This window comes from Brachionichthys hirsutus, chromosome 16 (genome assembly GCF_040956055.1).
Source record: "Brachionichthys hirsutus isolate HB-005 chromosome 16, CSIRO-AGI_Bhir_v1, whole genome shotgun sequence".
In the NCBI taxonomy this organism is placed as follows: Eukaryota; Metazoa; Chordata; class Actinopteri; order Lophiiformes; family Brachionichthyidae; genus Brachionichthys; species Brachionichthys hirsutus.
The window spans coordinates 3,909,876-3,924,515 of NC_090912.1; the positions used below are offsets into that span (position 1 = coordinate 3,909,876).

At 45.4% G+C, this 14,640-nt stretch overlaps 1 protein-coding gene across 1 annotated transcript; it reads right to left on the reverse strand.

Annotated features, from left to right (window-relative positions):
* Positions 1-629: 629 nt before the first annotated feature.
* Positions 630-14,199, reverse strand: LOC137905165 (trinucleotide repeat-containing gene 6B protein-like). The gene is made up of 21 exons (XM_068749372.1): positions 14,071-14,199; positions 12,823-12,910; positions 12,579-12,600; positions 11,442-11,891; positions 8,539-11,358; positions 8,214-8,357; positions 7,932-8,122; positions 7,755-7,817; positions 7,380-7,535; positions 7,023-7,160; positions 6,662-6,835; positions 6,325-6,447; positions 5,836-6,031; positions 5,199-5,351; positions 4,883-5,047; positions 4,528-4,668; positions 4,097-4,189; positions 3,294-3,509; positions 2,983-3,053; positions 2,658-2,797; positions 630-2,563 (listed from the first exon to the last, which is right to left on the reverse strand). Exons 2-21 carry the CDS (start codon positions 12,877-12,879, stop codon positions 1,990-1,992), a joined length of 6,087 nt encoding a protein of 2,028 aa, XP_068605473.1. The 5' UTR covers positions 12,880-12,910; positions 14,071-14,199; the 3' UTR covers positions 630-1,989.
* Positions 14,200-14,640: the final 441 nt, after the last annotated feature.

The following is a 14,640-nucleotide window of genomic DNA, read 5'->3' on the forward strand; positions in this document are numbered from 1 at the left end:
GTGATCATGTGATGCATTGTTTGTTTTAAATCATTTAAAATTGTCCAAATTACTCAATTGAGGCACATTCCTTTTTTTCAAATACATATAACATTTATAATTTGCTGCATCACAGGCGATGCATCAAATCAAACACGCACTGGACGCACTAAAGATTTTTAAAGCAATATCATTACTCGAGTCCCTGATGCCCTACCAAGTTCAGGATTTTTGCAGAAATGTAAGAATTGTTCTGAAAATGTTTGTGCTCAATAGCCATCTTTGTTGGTAACATTGCATCAACTTGGCACAATAAAAACCCGTCAGGGTGTAAGAGGGTAAATTTCATGCAGCGCTGGCTTACTGCGTGATGACGTGGGTGATAAATAGGATTGGTTTGTGGATAATGACATGATGGCTGCAGGTGCACACGCTGGGTGAGCACTCTGTGGGTGTCTGGGCAGCTCTCCAGCCATCGCTTGACGTCATTCTTCATATTCACCGCAACATGCATCAAACACGACTTTCCAGTTACTTCACTATGTAGAGATTAGTTTTGTTTTTTTTAAGTAGCACACAAAAAGCATTAAAAGAAACTCACAAGGAAAGATTTAGAAGCCAATACTTTCATCTTTATTAATCTTGTTCTCATTTCTTTAAATAAATTTTAACTTTGTAAAATCTTATAACGAAAACACTGAACAGGAGTGTTAAAGCCTGTCTTAATTTAAAACGGATACACAACAGAACATTAAAAATGTACGGTAACCCTTAGTTTGCATCTGTAAACAACCCGCCCCACCCCTCCCTCCCATTCCACACAGTTTGATAAGATTTGGCATGTCCATTTTTCACAACGCAAATGCCTTCAGCTCCTTGAATAATTAAAATGTTTTTATTATTGCAGGTCAGACAATAAAAAAAGACGTCTGCTTAAAAAAAAAAAATCTTCAAATGAGAGAAAAGCATTAGTGCCAATATTATCAACCACACAGTCAGCAGTTTACCAAAATGCACTCGAACATATTTGTATAGACCTTCTGTATAGTAAGCAGCCTTGCCCAAATTAGGACAGGCGGTAACCCACATATCAGCCTCACAATCTCACGCAAACACAACTGGTGGTTTAATCCACTTGGTCTCAGTTTCACTCACTCATATCCATATAGTGTGTATGATACTGTGCACAGTACAAACACACGGAGAAATGCAACATAGTCTAAAACTGCCAGCAATTTAACATTTATCACTGCAACAGTAACAAACATGTTCAAGAGAATAACAGAGTGTGTGGGATACAAGAGTAGGTCAGCATTTTGAGAACAGAACAATGACTTTTTTTTTCTTTTCTCTTTTCAATATTTTCAAAAATTAAAACCATACATATAAACAAACGGAAAAACAACATACACAGTAAGATACAGTTCTGTTTTAATTCAGAGCTGCTTGCATGTCTTTATATTCAGTCTCCATTTTTTTTTTAAGGAGATGCAGATGCAAACTGCACTTTAAACCTCATGTAGTAGTTTTAAGTTCTCTTATACGATGAAGGTAATGCTGTTTACAGTGCCCGTCTGTCTGAAGGCATGTCTGTATTTGGTGTGTGCATGTGTATGTAAATCTGCTGAAAAGTCCTATTTACTAAGCACATTGCAATCCAGTAAAGTCTTTCAGACCAACTGACTTTTCATTCTGTCAGGTTTCAAGTCTAAGCAGTTGAAATCTTCATCTGTTGAAAAAGGCTGTATACACATCTAACAGTCCCTGCATTTGTTTATATAATAGCTTAAGTCTGGCCACGAGAATGTGTGTAAGCATGTCTCACATTTCTGCTTTGAGTGTGCACATTAATACGCATACCAAGTATATGTATGCATTATGTAAGTGTGTGTGTGTTTATCAATATGCATACGATGTGTTTGTAAGTGTGTGTGCTATAATAAGTACACATGTATCCCAGTGTATGTTGTATCAGTGTGTCCCGAACCTATGCGCATCGGTGGAGGGGACTCAGATTGAATCACTTCCTCCACCAAGCAGGTCGCCAGGCAACAAAGCAGCAGGACTGTCCATTTGGTGCCTTTCTTCCATTTGCGGTGAACCCCAAAGGCTGTTGCTGGAGTATCCCGCAGTCATGCCACTCCAGAGCCCAGACCTTCCAGACTCCACTCCAACAGCAACTCCACCCTCCCCTGCCCCGTTAGGGCTCCATTGGGAAAATATCCCCAGCCCAGGTCCTTGGATCGAAGAGGTTTCCGAAGAACTTCCTGTACCATCAAGACTCTGCCAGGCAGAGCCGGAGGACCTCGAACTACCTATGACTGCTGCGCCACTGTCCCCAGCACCTCCACCATTTCCCCCTGAAGTTGTGCCAGCTGGCGTTCGTTCATTCCCTGGGGAGCTACCTCCACTGCTGGCCAGAGCTGTGCCTGTCCCAGATGAACCCTGTGCCCCACCAGCTGCTGCTCCTCCTCCTCCTGAGCTGGTCCCCTCTGTCCCTCCAGCCTGGGAATGTGCAAAATAGCGAGCAACTTCTTCCTCACTCATTAACTCTGCTAGGATTGTGGTGTTTCCCAGAACGCACCTGCGAGGAAGACACAAACAACGCCTTTTTAGACCAACAATAGCACGTTTAATGTCAAGTATACGCGTATTATTGGAGTTACAGATTAGCCTACATGTGCAGTGCACCCTGGGCCTTGGCTGCTTCCTGCCGGCTGCTGTAGCGAATCAGAGCACTGCCCTGAGTCAGGCCAAGGTGAAAAGTCAGCAGGGGGCCATGCTGCATGCAGATCGTCTTCAGTGTGGAGCCATCAATCTACAAGAGCAGAAGTCTAATAGTTTATCTTCACTAACCATTTCAAAAGCTTTGCTTTGCATACAGAAATGTCTTGGGTGTTGTGCTAACACCAACTGATTAAATGGTTGATCCAGCTTTATAACCCAATTAGAGTTGAGTCATGGATCATTACAGGTAATATAATTTTTTCACTCACACCTTACCTGAGGGGTCAGGTTGCTTAGCAGCAACCAGCAGCTACCTCTAGGGGCAACACCATCATTCCAGGCAGAGCCTTCAAAGAAAAAAGGAGACACGATCATCAGAAGGGAAAAATGAAATAACTTGCAGAGATGTCAAAGATAATACTCTAAAGATTGTTTCATTTACCTAAACACAACTTTTGCGTCAAGTTTCTTGATACTGAAGTGGGATCTGAATCATATCAGTCAATATTTTATGCTACACGTTATGCAGTACCGGTAATCGTAAATTCACAAATGAAATATTTGAACTCCTTTAGCTGCAACAGTACCTGGCCCAAATCTTGATTCTTGATTAATTCCGCCTCCTCCCCAGCCCCGGGCTAACCGTGGGGCTCCAGTACTCCAAGGGGAGTGTGAGGCTTGCTTCTGATTGGTTAGACCAGGAGGAGGGCGTGGCAGTTGTGAGCTGTTGCGATTTGTTTTCCATAATTTGTTTTGTCCAATGGGCTCAGGGGGCCAGCTGGGTTTGTACTCAGAGTACTTTACTGAAGAGGAAATAAGGAGGTGGGTGAAAAGGGGGGGGGGCATAAGTTTTAACAAACAGACCACAGAAATGGGATCGGAGCAGACAGTGCAGCTCTTGTGGCGTCTTTGAATTAACGGCCTAACCTGTGCATGGTTCAAAACGTGTGCAAACAGGATGTTACTTAAAATACAGTGCAAACACAATTATACTAACAGAATAGAAAGTAAATAGCGTGAGTAGACTAGACACAAGACTTAAAAATGAAAATGCAGAACAAAAAACATGCATGGCATTATTTCTGAATGCTGGGCCTACGCTGAGCCAGGAACTTCAGGAAAATTTGGTTTTTTAGGATGTTAATGCGTTGTGGATCAAAAAGACAGATTCGTGCACAGAGGAGAAAAACAATTCTTAATTTAAACGACATCCAAGAGTCATAAATTGGGAGATAAACTCATTGCTTTACTTTTTAAGTATTCTGAAAATGAAGAAAGAAAGAGTTTGATCTAGGTCTGCACCAAGCCCGCATCAAAAAAGTAAAAGATCAGCAACAGTCACTTGCCACCAGGCCGTACAACTTCTCTGGGGAGTCTGTGAAACATGTACCTGTGGTATGTGCATTGCTGAGGGGGCTGTCTGAGGCACTGTAGGGCCAGGCACCAGGTGAAGGCAGCGAGGTGTTGAGGGAGGGGTTTGGCCCTATAAAACATTAAACAGGTTATCTGAAAGCAACAAATTCAGTCATAAACCAGACAAGGTAACCAAAGTACAGCTGAACTGCAGATAGATCCAGCAGCAAATACTTTCAAACCTTTGCACTATTAATTACCATCAATAAATGGCATGATGGGGCACAAGCTATAAATGCTTTTACAAATACTAAATCTAAGTATTTAATGCTTTGCTTTCATACGGAATCAAACCGGAAATTAGGTCATCAACGATTTCATGCTTTTTTGAATACTTAAGTTATATTTTAAGTGCCAATCTAAAAGCCAATAATATGCACAACAAATCGTTTGTAATTATGCAAATACCTATGTTGTCTCGCAGTAACTGGTGGTCAGAGTCGTTGAGGCTCGGGGGTCCTGGTGATCCAAGAACACTCCCGGGGTAGGGGTCAGACTCGGGGTCTCCACTGCTCTGGATTCCCTTCCATGGAACACCAGGCTGGAACTCTGTCACCCCAGAAGAAATAAAAACCCGATTACTCATTATACTACATAACCATGAAGATTTTTAAATCAAAGACTAACTAAAAGTTAGTGGTTGTGCCTGTGTTTAAACTATCTGACGCATGCACAATGAAAGACAGTTTAACAACGGTCTAGTGTTTTCTATCCCATTAGAGACAGCACTTTATTAACATATAGCAGAGAAATACATACTCACCTGGTGGCCAACTAGATGTCGTGGGTTTGTTCCCCGTTTTACTTCCAGGGGTCCGGTGCCAGTTGTCGGCGGAGCCTTGAGGAATCCCCAAACCATCGCCACCGAGCACGTCATACTGAGAGTAAGGGGATCCTCCTCTCACCTTCACAGAACTGGGTAAAGGGCCTTGAAGAAAAGGATGACAAAATGAGAGCAATCATGTCCAACATAACATACACCTAAAATCTCTCATCAGAAGTGGTTCATTCAAGCCTGAGAACAGCCTAGGAGGTGTGAATTATGCCTTTGAAGAAGCAGCATTGCAAGAGATGTGTACCATTTTTGTGAAGGGTTGGGTCAGGGGGAGATGGAGCTGGAGAGTGTCCCTCCATCATCCATTTAAAGCGAGACTGCTGTCCTCCTGTGTCTTTCATCCCTCCCATCATGGAATTGAGCTCCAGTCCTGATAGATTACCACCAGGGGCAAGCCCTGACAAGCAGATTAACACTTATGGGCCAATTGCTCTTTATCAGTCAGTTATATAAAGCCATTGGCGGAGCACAAAACTCCAAAACCATTTCACCTGGAGTTTGTGTTAACAATCAAAGATGACAATGGTTATGTAATACGTTATTCATAATTCAATTATAGCATTAAATTGAGTACGCAGTACGTTGCAACTGCACAGTTTGTGGGTTTTGTTTATGCAAGAAATTCCCCATTATTCACAGGATTAGAAGTAAATTATGTCACATAAAATTGCTGAGAAGAAAATAAAAGAAACTGATTGCAAGACAAACATTTGCTCCAAAGGTTTTTGCATTGAGGAGCTCCAGAAGTTCTCATGAGACCTGCTAGGTAAACAGTCAACTGTTTGTAGCCAATAAAGTAAACTATTTGAGCCACTTTTCTTTCTCAGGTATCAGTATTTGTTCTCGTATCTGTTCTTTTGTGCTTCGCTTCCTGGACTCACCAGTGTACATCCCTTGTGTTTTGGCATGAAGGTCTGATAAGGGTCCTCCGATCCCAGGATGCGGAAGAGGGTCTATAGACTGTTTGGACAGGCCTCCCCCCAGGTGAGAGGGGGAAAGTTTGGAGCCACCGCCTCCTGAAACGCCACCCTGCTGATGCTGTCTCTGCTGCTGCAGAATAGCCATAATCCTTGCAAGCTGAGAGCCGCAAGGAAACAGATCATCAGAAAAAAGGTCAATAAAGTTTCTGGTCACAAATTGTCTTGATGAATAAACACTTACTACTTTAAATGCTCTAGTTTGCATGATAGAGTTCACTGCTGCCACATTGAGCAACAGATTGTATCAGAGTATGAATGTCTGCTGTTCTTGGCAACATTGTGACTGAATAACCCAAAATAAAAACAACAACTTCTAAATAGTTTTGAGGAGACGCAACAAAAGACAGGCAATAGTTAAAGTTTTGCAATGTAGCGCATCATCATCCTCACCTGCTGTGGGTCTGGCTGCTGCCTCAGAGGCGGTGGAAACTTGCGCTGGTTCTGCAAAAACTGCTGTTGTTGCTGCTGCTGTTGTTGTTGCTGCTGCTGTTGTTTTAACAGAAGCTGACAAGCCTAAGGGTTGGTGAGGAAACAAAGTGAGTCAAAGAATGCGTAGGTCATGTAGGTTGGTGCTCATAAACACAGCGTGATTATGTTATAAGGTACTTACAGAGATAGTTACAGAGAAACATGAAGACAGACAAAGAAAACAAACAACAATGAAATATTTATTTCAATTAGATAAATCAAATCCATCCAATAAACATTGTAACATTCAGTCACACACCAAATGGAATTGCTGCACATGGGGATAAATGTTGCTGAGCATAGCTAGCTGCTGTGGGGAAATCTGAGAAGGGAACGCTCCTCCAGTAACACCACCGACCCCTCCGACACTTCCAACGCCGCCAACCATGCTACTAGCAGGAGAGGGCATCTGCTTCAGCATAGGACCCGGCACCTGCATGACGCAAGAGAACCTTTAAGAATGGCTGCAGACGACTGAATAAATGGAAAAACAAGGATACCCCATTCATCATTCTCTAAGGCTGAAGGAATACAAGTGCAGCATTCAGTTAGTCCTGAAAAATCACGCGCATTGTGTAACGCCAGCATCGGCAAGACTCGAGACAGACAAAAAAACAGACCTGAGCAGACAGGAACTGATGAGGCACTTGTGCACGTAACCCCTGGGAGGGATTCATTGGATGCATGCCCTGTTGGTGCATCCCTCGAGGAGGCGGTACCCCCCCGCCACTGCCAACAAGCACGCCGTGACCACCCATCTGGAGCACAATGGAAAGCAAACAAAGAGAATCTCATCAAGTTCATCCTTTACAGAATGGATAATACAGAATTTTTAACATCCTTAAGTTAGCGCAGCTCATGTTTGACAAAGACTAAAGATGTAGGAGCTATTGAAGACAAAAAAAATACAATAGATAGCAACACGGAAAATTCAAAGCCTGTGACACGACAGACAAAAAACAAAAACAGACTCGTACCTTTTCACCATACGGCCCCATGTCAACAGGACCCATGTCTTTGGAACTAGGTATCCGGTAACCACCTCCACCTCTTCCTCCCCTCCTTAGATCCCCATTATAGTCATTCATTCCTCTCTTGTCTCCCATCTTTTTGTCGATACTTGGGTCGTCACCCTAAAAAAACAACAAATCAGCGACTTAAAACTTTTTCACAGAACATGAGCAGACCTTATTCATAATCTATCAGAGCATTGAAACGGTTTCCCACATGGACAGTGTGCAAACTGCGATTAGCAACCTTTAGTCAAAACAACGACAGTTAAGACAAAAAAAAGAATAGTAAGAAGAAGAAACTTAGTTGAGCAAAAACTTGTTTTTAGGAAAATAACTTACCAGAATCCCCATGTTGGAAAACTGACGTGAAACTGGATTCATCCAGCTGTCCCCTGCTCCACTCTTTAGGAGAGACAGTTAAAATAAAAATAAAAAGTCACTAAAAAACTGTTGACTTATGATGTCCAAATGAACATGTAAACTTGTTTGTGTACCCTCAAAACATCATTTCTTTACCTTGATGTTGCCTCTCTTGCCCCCATGAGTCTGACCCCAGCCTCCAGAGTTAAAAGAGGCGCTACCACCCTGGGAGCCAGTGCTGTTCCAGACGCCTCCACCGCAGTCATCTTCCTCATCCCAGCTGGGATGACGCGACACCGCAACGGAGCCTTCTCCCTTCCCGCCCCAGCTTTCCATTGACTTGGTGCCTGCGGCGAAATCGAAGTGGCTGGTTATGTTCATGTTGCCAGGCATTTTCCTCTATATTTTCTGCTGGGAACCCCCCCCCCCCCCACTTACCAGGGTTAGGCAAAGGGTTGCCCCAACCAGATGCTTTGCCAGGCTCCTCTGGGTCACCCCAGCCTGTTGCTGCCTCTGGCGCTTGGGTCCAAGTAGCTGTACCGTTATCGACAGATTGTGCGCCTCCCCCCCACATACTGGGACCTGGAGATTGATGAAACACGAAGACCGAACATCGTCCTTCAGAATGCAATTTTGACAGCAAGAGCGAGTGAGGCTGACTTGAGCACAATATTCCTTTTATATAGAATCAAGGATATTAATAAACTTAATTGAAATAGCTACTACCCACACAAAACGGTGTCAGCGTGCACATTGTGCTTACCAACTCCAGTATTGCCAGGGTTTGTATCCCTGCTGTGCTGCATCGTCTGCTGCCTTCTGGATACTTGTTGTACGATTGTTGGGCCCTTTTGCCCATGGCTCTGGTCGGGTGTCGCACTCTTCTTGTCCCACAAATTCACATTCTTGTTGTTGTTGTTGTAGCGGGTTGGGTCTTCCCACACTGAAGTGCCATCATCAATTTCCACTTTGCGACTCATGGACTGAGGGGAGGGCTCTTCCCAGCCACTGGGCTCTAGGGAGTCTCCTCCACCCCCAGAGATTTGGGGGATCGGGCCAGAATTCCAGCCTGAACTTTGGTTCTGATTCTTGGATGGTGGCCCTCCACCCCCGGCATTGGGCCGACTGTTCCACCCTCCTTGCATGGGACCTGCTTGTGGATGCTGGCCCTGTGATTGGTGCGGCTGTTGATTTGGGGCTTTAGGTGGAGCCACTTGGCTGTTTGGTATCTGTGCTGCTGTTGGGTGGGGCTTGGTATTCCCCCAGTCTTGAGATTTGCCTCCACCCACATCTCCTCCTCCTCCTCCTCCTCCTCCTCCCCACCCTCCATGTCGGGATCCGCCTTCTTCCAAATTACCCCAGGACGATCCCTCATCAGAGTTGCTTCCCCCTCGGCCTCGTCCATCCCCCCTCCCACCCCCAGGTATTGAGTCTCTATGTCCCCAGTCTCCTCCCCAACCACCCGCTTCTCCTCTTCCAGTCCCCTTCCATCCTTTTCTACTCCGTTTATCCTCGGGACCATCTGCCCACCCACTACCCTGTTCTCCACAGTCCCTCCAGTTACCTCCTCTACCTCTACAATCCCCCCATTGTTGTTCTTCAGCACCCCCCCACCCTTTTCCCTGTTGTTCAGGTGGCGGATCGCCCCAGCCTGTCGCTGCCTTGCCTTGTACATCTTCTTTTGGTGCTCCTGTTCTACCAGGCATGTGAGGACCACCAGTGGATTGTGCAGGACCACGATCCCAGTCAGCCCTCACCGTGGCAGGACCAGAGCTCAGACTTGTCATCTGACTGCCAGCGGATATTTCAGTACTTACTGAACTGTTGCACCCTGGACCATGACTATTGCTAGTGTTCATGGTTGCTGATGAAAATCCAGAGGAAGATGACTTGCTTCTTTCATTTCTATTTCCACCACCCCTTGCGGTATCCAGGTCCCAAGCCACATTCTGGCGGACCTGGGTCTGGCCCCAGCCCGTGTTAGACAGAACTCTTGGGTCCAGGTCTGATCGATCAAGCATGCCGAGTAAGGCCACGTCAGCATCAGCGGTCTTGAGGGAATTTTGACTTGTGGATGGGGCTGCCTCCTGCTGCTGTCTGCCATTGCTCCCTCCTTCAAAGCTTTCAGCTATGGAACCTCCTCCGCTGGAGGATGAGGGGGCCCCACCTCCACTGCAATCATCTTGCTCACTCCAGCTCTCAACGACACTGTCCCCACTTTCTACCCCCGTCTGATTGTCCCATGCTTTTATCATAGACGCAAACTTTGGTGAAGCGGAGTGCTGTAACACACTGCTACCAACGCCCACGCTGCCCCCACTACTGCTGCTGTTACTGCTCCCATCGCCACCTCTTCCAGCTCCTATTGCTAAGTTACTCAAACTTGAACCTCCTGCTGTGCCAACCCACTCTGCTTCTGACCTGCCTCCTTCCCACGCTCCCTGAGATACCACTGGGGTATTTGAGCCACCATCATTGCCCCTGCCCCACCCTGACTTATCTGCCTGGCTACCAAAGCCCCACACACTCCCTTCCTGGCCCTGAGCTACAGGCCCACCTCCACCCCATCCATCTGCCCGTGAGGCACCTGCACTGAGGTCAGAGGTAACCGGAGGCATGGCCCAAGAAGAAGAGGCAGCAGAGGAGGAAGTGGAAGAACCAGACAGATTACTACTCCCTTCTTCAGCACGAGCAACTACAGAGACTCTTTCATCACCGCCTTCTTGATTTGGTCGTGCTCCCCTGGCTTCCTTGCCAGAATCTGCCTCCAGCCCTAGGCTTCCCAAGTGCTGCTGCTGTTCTCCACGCATTCCTCCCACAGCTGCCTCGGTGTACCGCGGATGGAGACCAGTTTGATTCACAGATGACATAGAGGAGAGGAGGGTGTTGTTGCCAGAAAATGAGGACGCTGAAGTTACGGACGAATGTAGTGGACGGACATCGCCAGCTGAAATTGATGTCCCCGTCTGCACCAGGGCAGGCCAGGCAGAGGGGTTCATGTTGGGGTCGAAATTGGCACCAGGGACATTACTGCTGCCAAGGCTCTCCTGAGCCCCAGGAAGAAGATGGGATACTTTGGAATTGTAAAATGCTGCTGATCCTGGGCCTTCCTCCACCCGACACGAAGTGGAAGAGCCCCACGCACCACTTGACTGTACACATTCATTAGGTGAGGAATTGGAGGAAAGAGGAGAAGAACAAGGTGAAGAAGGATTGTCCATGTTCCCTGCTCCTCCTCCTACTGCTGCTGCTGTTGTCGTTCCACCTTTCTGCTGGATGTTTTTCTCATTCCATGAGGCACTGCTATTGATGTTACTGGAGCAGTCGTGCTCCTGCTCCCTACCTCCAGTTCCATCAGATTTCAATCTGGCCCCATCCAGGATGCTTGGCCAGTCCCCCATGTCAGTCCCATCCACAATCATCTTTCCGCTGTCCTGAGAAGTAGACAGGCTGCCAGAGCCTGCTCCCCACGTGGAATTTGCATAAGTTGAAGTAGTAGTATTTGAAGATGACAGAGCAGCGACACATAATGAGGATGATGAGGAGTTGGGGGGTGAAGCAGAGGATGAACCCATATTGGACTCTATATGGATACAAATTAAACAGCTCATTTAGTGTCAGCATTAACAGCACTCATATTGTTTTTAACTATGACTCAGAACCCACCTGTGCCTCCAGCTGTGTTTGCATTAGGGTTTTCTGCTCCCTGTGTAGAATGAAGTGGGGTAGCAACCCAACCCGTGCCTCCTCCAACCCCTCCAGCACCCACTTCCCCCCCTCCACCCCCCATCAGCATGGAGGACAGTGGTGGCTGGCCCCGCTTCAGTAGCACTTTATGGTCCTGCTGGCAGCGAAATCTTGGCGGAACCTCTCTGGACATGTATCGCTGCTGCTGGGAGGTCTGGCTTCCAGAAGAGGAGGAGGAGGAGGAGGAGGGCTGTCCGTTGGCCACAGCAGTCCGCTGCTTTGCATTGTTCCCACCACCAGGAGGAACTTGTGCAGAAGCGCCGGCTGCACTAGGACTGGGGGATGAGGGGGTAACAGGGCCAGGGCTGGGGAACACTGAACCTGGGGTGTTTAATGGCTGGGAACAAGACGGCTTGGCTGATTCTGGCACTGAAACGTACAAATAATGAAGGCTGTGAATTACTAAAATAATGTTTTTATAAGAAGATATTATAAGAGCAGAGTTTGAGTTCATCATCTCAATAGTATCACTAGTACAGCTAATAATTACCTCCGCCGAGGTGGGGGTTATGTAATCACCGGTGTTAGTTTGTACGTTTGCAGGGTAATTCAAAACGTTACGGATCGATCTTGATGATTTTCAGGAAGTCTTGGGAATGTTACCAGGAACAGATTACTAGATTTTGGTGACGATCCAGAAGAGATTATGGATCACTTTGGAATTTTCGTTGACATTGCGTCCAATGGAGCTTCAAAATGTGTTCAATATCTCGGTTAATTATTGACCGCTATTTATGGAATTTGAAACAGTCTTGCAGGGCGGGGACCTCCATATTAACACCGAATATTATCTGGATCAGATCCAGGACGAGGTCAGGAAAAAATGATTACATTTTAACATTGAAAATCTGTGAAAAATAAACTCTGATTTACTTTTCATAGTTGGTGTATAAAGATACCAAGAACACTTTATAACCTTTTGGTGATGCTCCAGTTCACCATGTGGACGGTGTAAATCCAATTACGATGGGAATGAGCTGCTTAGCAGAGGTCTGCGCTCCGAGCGCTTCTCTAGTTAAAAAATGTGATGACAAATAAAATAGGGAAAAAACATACCTTTGATTTTCTGCTCCGACACCTGAAAAAGAGAGCGAAAGTTAGTCAGATAAAAAGAGAACATTAAATATGACAGCAAGAAAAGCATCTCCACTGAAACTGAGAAATTACTAGCAGAGCAGTCATGGTTTTTTTAAAAAAAACACTTCCCAATGCTCTAACACACGTCAAGTGGTAGTGACACGGAGAAATATTATGAATATTTACTGCCACAGTCAACTGTAAATCTCTGGAGACATTTCACCTTCTGAGAGGCTTCCTTTTTCCTTTTGTCTTCTTTCTTCTTTTTCTTGTCTTCCATGAACTACTATTCCCTTGCCTGATTATCCAGTCTGTTCAAGGAAATATGCATTTTCAATTATTTACACATTTATGTCACGTTATTGAAGCGAACAAAAGTAGACACTATTCAGAAACACCTGAAGCCTTTTGATTCAAAATTAAGGCGCTCCATTAGTTTGCAGTCAAACTGTTTTCCTGCAGTGTCAACGTTGTTAGGACTGTAATGCTAACCAGGGTCAGGAAGCCTCCGGTAGCTTAGCCTCACGCTGCATAATTCATTAACCAGCAAACAATTGCAATTCCAACCATCAGACAACACAGGTTGGCAAAATAAACAAGGGACTTCAAACATGTTTGAACAGGCCCGAAGTCGACTGCTTTGCAGAGCAGATTGAACTGCAAGCGGGATCAACAGAACATTTACTTGATATGAATAATATACATGACTTGATACGTCGGGTAGGTTCCTGGGTACTCCTTACGCGTACCAAAAGTAAACCTACTTGTTCAAAACTAAACATACTACAGGAGCATTAGGGGGAGCAAATGTGGTCCAACGATGGGAAAGTAAATAGTAAATCCTAAATAGCATACATCTGTAAAGGTACACACACAACTAGGCCTAGCGTCTCTGCAAACTCGGCTACATTCAATTAGAACCATTTCACACTGCGCCAATGAAAGCTAACCGTGTACCGCAAATGTTTACAAACGCGTTTAGCGACACACAACCCCAAAGGCACGTAATTAGGCCGGACACAGTAACCGCGGAGAAATCGGCGCAGAAACTAGCTAATTGTAGCCGACTTTAAACAGCGGGGGCTCCGAGTTAACATCTACGCACTTGACTGCAAACAGAACAAGCGCGCCGCATTATCTAACAACATGCCGCTGATTTTAAGACATGGCGCAATTCATTTACCCACCCGCAATTTTACACTTGCATGTCGTAACTTCCCCTACGCGACAACCAAGTCGGTGAAAACAGACCGCGAACGAGACGGCTCGTCTCTTATAACGGTGGACGGAGCCCCAATTAAACGACGAACTTCAGTGGCGTTTCTTTAGCATTAGGCTGCGTAGCGAGGCAGGCGCGATTAAAATTGAAACCGAGTGTTACTGGTTCCGCAAATGTGTCAAATGAGAATTCTAATCCGCACACAAGAAGCAGATTGTATTAAAACATACGCGGCGTGTGTTGAATACTCACCTCGGAAATCACATAGGACATAAAAGTGCTTCTGTGCAAAAAATCTTGCAAAGACCTACCGCTAGCAGGCTAGCAAAGTAGATAGCCTAGCAAGCTAGTTCTTCGAGGCTAAATTGGATAAGAAATGACATCACCGAGAGACGAAATGCTATTCATAGAAAAAGAAATGAGGAAAGGCGAGTATCTTTAAGAGTAACTGTGGTTTTCAAGCTGTAAACAGAACATGCATAACCTCTTGATGACTGTCTGACGCTCTACGATCAGCTAGTTTACTGTCGGCCATTTTGGTTCTGTGTGAAGGTTTAGCCAGCATATGATATCGCCAAGCTGATTGTTGATTAGAGAGGGGAGGAGGAGCATACCGCCCTCCACTAGAGGGCGGTATGCGCAGAGCCAGACTCAGGTTCCATCAAAATAAAATCATAATTATGGGTACTAGAATTTATTAAAGCATTAAAATATATATATATATATATATTAGATTTATGATCTATCAGGATGCTGAATTAAATCTAAAAATGTGCTGTGGAGAAGCCTTTTTTAATAAAATGTTAGTGGTCTGCCTGTTTG

What these genes read in the sequence shown, in the direction of transcription:
- LOC137905165 (XM_068749372.1), bottom strand. Translation starts at nt 12,879, where the DNA reads ATGGAAGACAAGAAAAAGAAGAAAGAAGACAAAAGGAAAAAGGAAGCC. An exon ending in ATCAGTTCCTGTCTGCTCAG is followed by an intron (nt 6,836 to 7,022) that starts GTCTGTTTTTTT and finishes TGCGTCATGCAG; the next exon opens with GTGCCGGGTCCTATGCTGAA. An exon ending in CCCAACCCTTCACAAAAATG is followed by an intron (nt 5,048 to 5,198) that starts GTACACATCTCT and finishes CTTTTCTTCAAG; the next exon opens with GCCCTTTACCCAGTTCTGTG.